The 831-nt window shown below is 44.4% G+C and overlaps 1 protein-coding gene across 1 annotated transcript in view; it reads left to right on the forward strand.

The window, feature by feature from the left end:
• LOC103760979 (beta-keratin-related protein) overlaps positions 1-515 on the forward strand; it is a gene marked incomplete at its 5' end in the record, with an annotated part of 6,710 nt that extends 6,195 nt beyond the window's left edge. The window contains one exon of the mRNA XM_029965903.1: positions 1-515. This exon is cut by the window's left edge and continues 2 nt beyond it. Coding sequence (XP_029821763.1) covers positions 1-32 — 32 coding nt within the window.
• Between the last annotated feature and the right edge of the window lie 316 nt (positions 516-831).

Below are 831 nucleotides of genomic sequence, written 5' to 3' on the forward strand. Positions count from 1 at the left end.
CCTACCGGCGCTCCAACCGCTGCGGGCCCTGAGGGGGCCTCGGGAGTGACCCCGGAGGAACCGCCCGGAGACGAGACGCGCGACCCGGCTGCAGGACTGAGTTGGTGACCACGGCTTGCTGACCCCCCTCAGCTTCCCCCCGAGCTACTGGCACTGCGGGAGCTTGGCACTGCTGATTTGAGGCCTTCCTGCGTTGTCAGGGAGGCGAAAAATGCAATTTTGGTTGTTGCACGTAGGAGCTGGGTGTCCAACTGTAAAGCGCTGCCTGGAAACGGAGAATTAATTTTATGATTAATTTTATCCGTAGAAACCCTACTGCTTTCTTATGCTGTACATTTTTTTTTTTAATGCCACTTCTTGCTCATTAAACATATGGTGCATCATAATTCGTGTTTGGTAACGTTCTTTCTCTTCCTCTTCTCTGGGAGAAATTTACCTGTGCATAAATTGTCAGTACCAGGCAGAGCTGCATTTCATTCATACCATGCTAATTACTGATGAGTTAATCAGATATAAGCATAAGCAATGAGCAATATGCTTTTTTTGATAGGGAATATTTTCCCTTTGTCACATCTCTTGAAGTACATTATGAAATAATCATTCCCGTCTAACAAGCGGGGGGGGGGAGAGGTGGGAAAACCAAAGCTGTCTTACAATATATATATAACATATATCATTTATATATAATTTTATTTCATGGCGTTCCAATTCCTCAGAGCTCAGAAAATCCCAGAAGTCCCTGGTGTTATTATCAGAGTAATTTTTTAGGTTCTGAAGAATATTTTGCCATTAATAAAAAATGTGCAGGTAAGAAGTTCCTGGACTCCCTCA

The sequence above is a fragment of the Manacus vitellinus genome, unplaced genomic scaffold (assembly GCF_001715985.3).
Source record: "Manacus vitellinus isolate BGI_N305 unplaced genomic scaffold, ASM171598v3 scaffold_123_pilon, whole genome shotgun sequence".
Classification (NCBI taxonomy): Eukaryota; Metazoa; Chordata; class Aves; order Passeriformes; family Pipridae; genus Manacus; species Manacus vitellinus.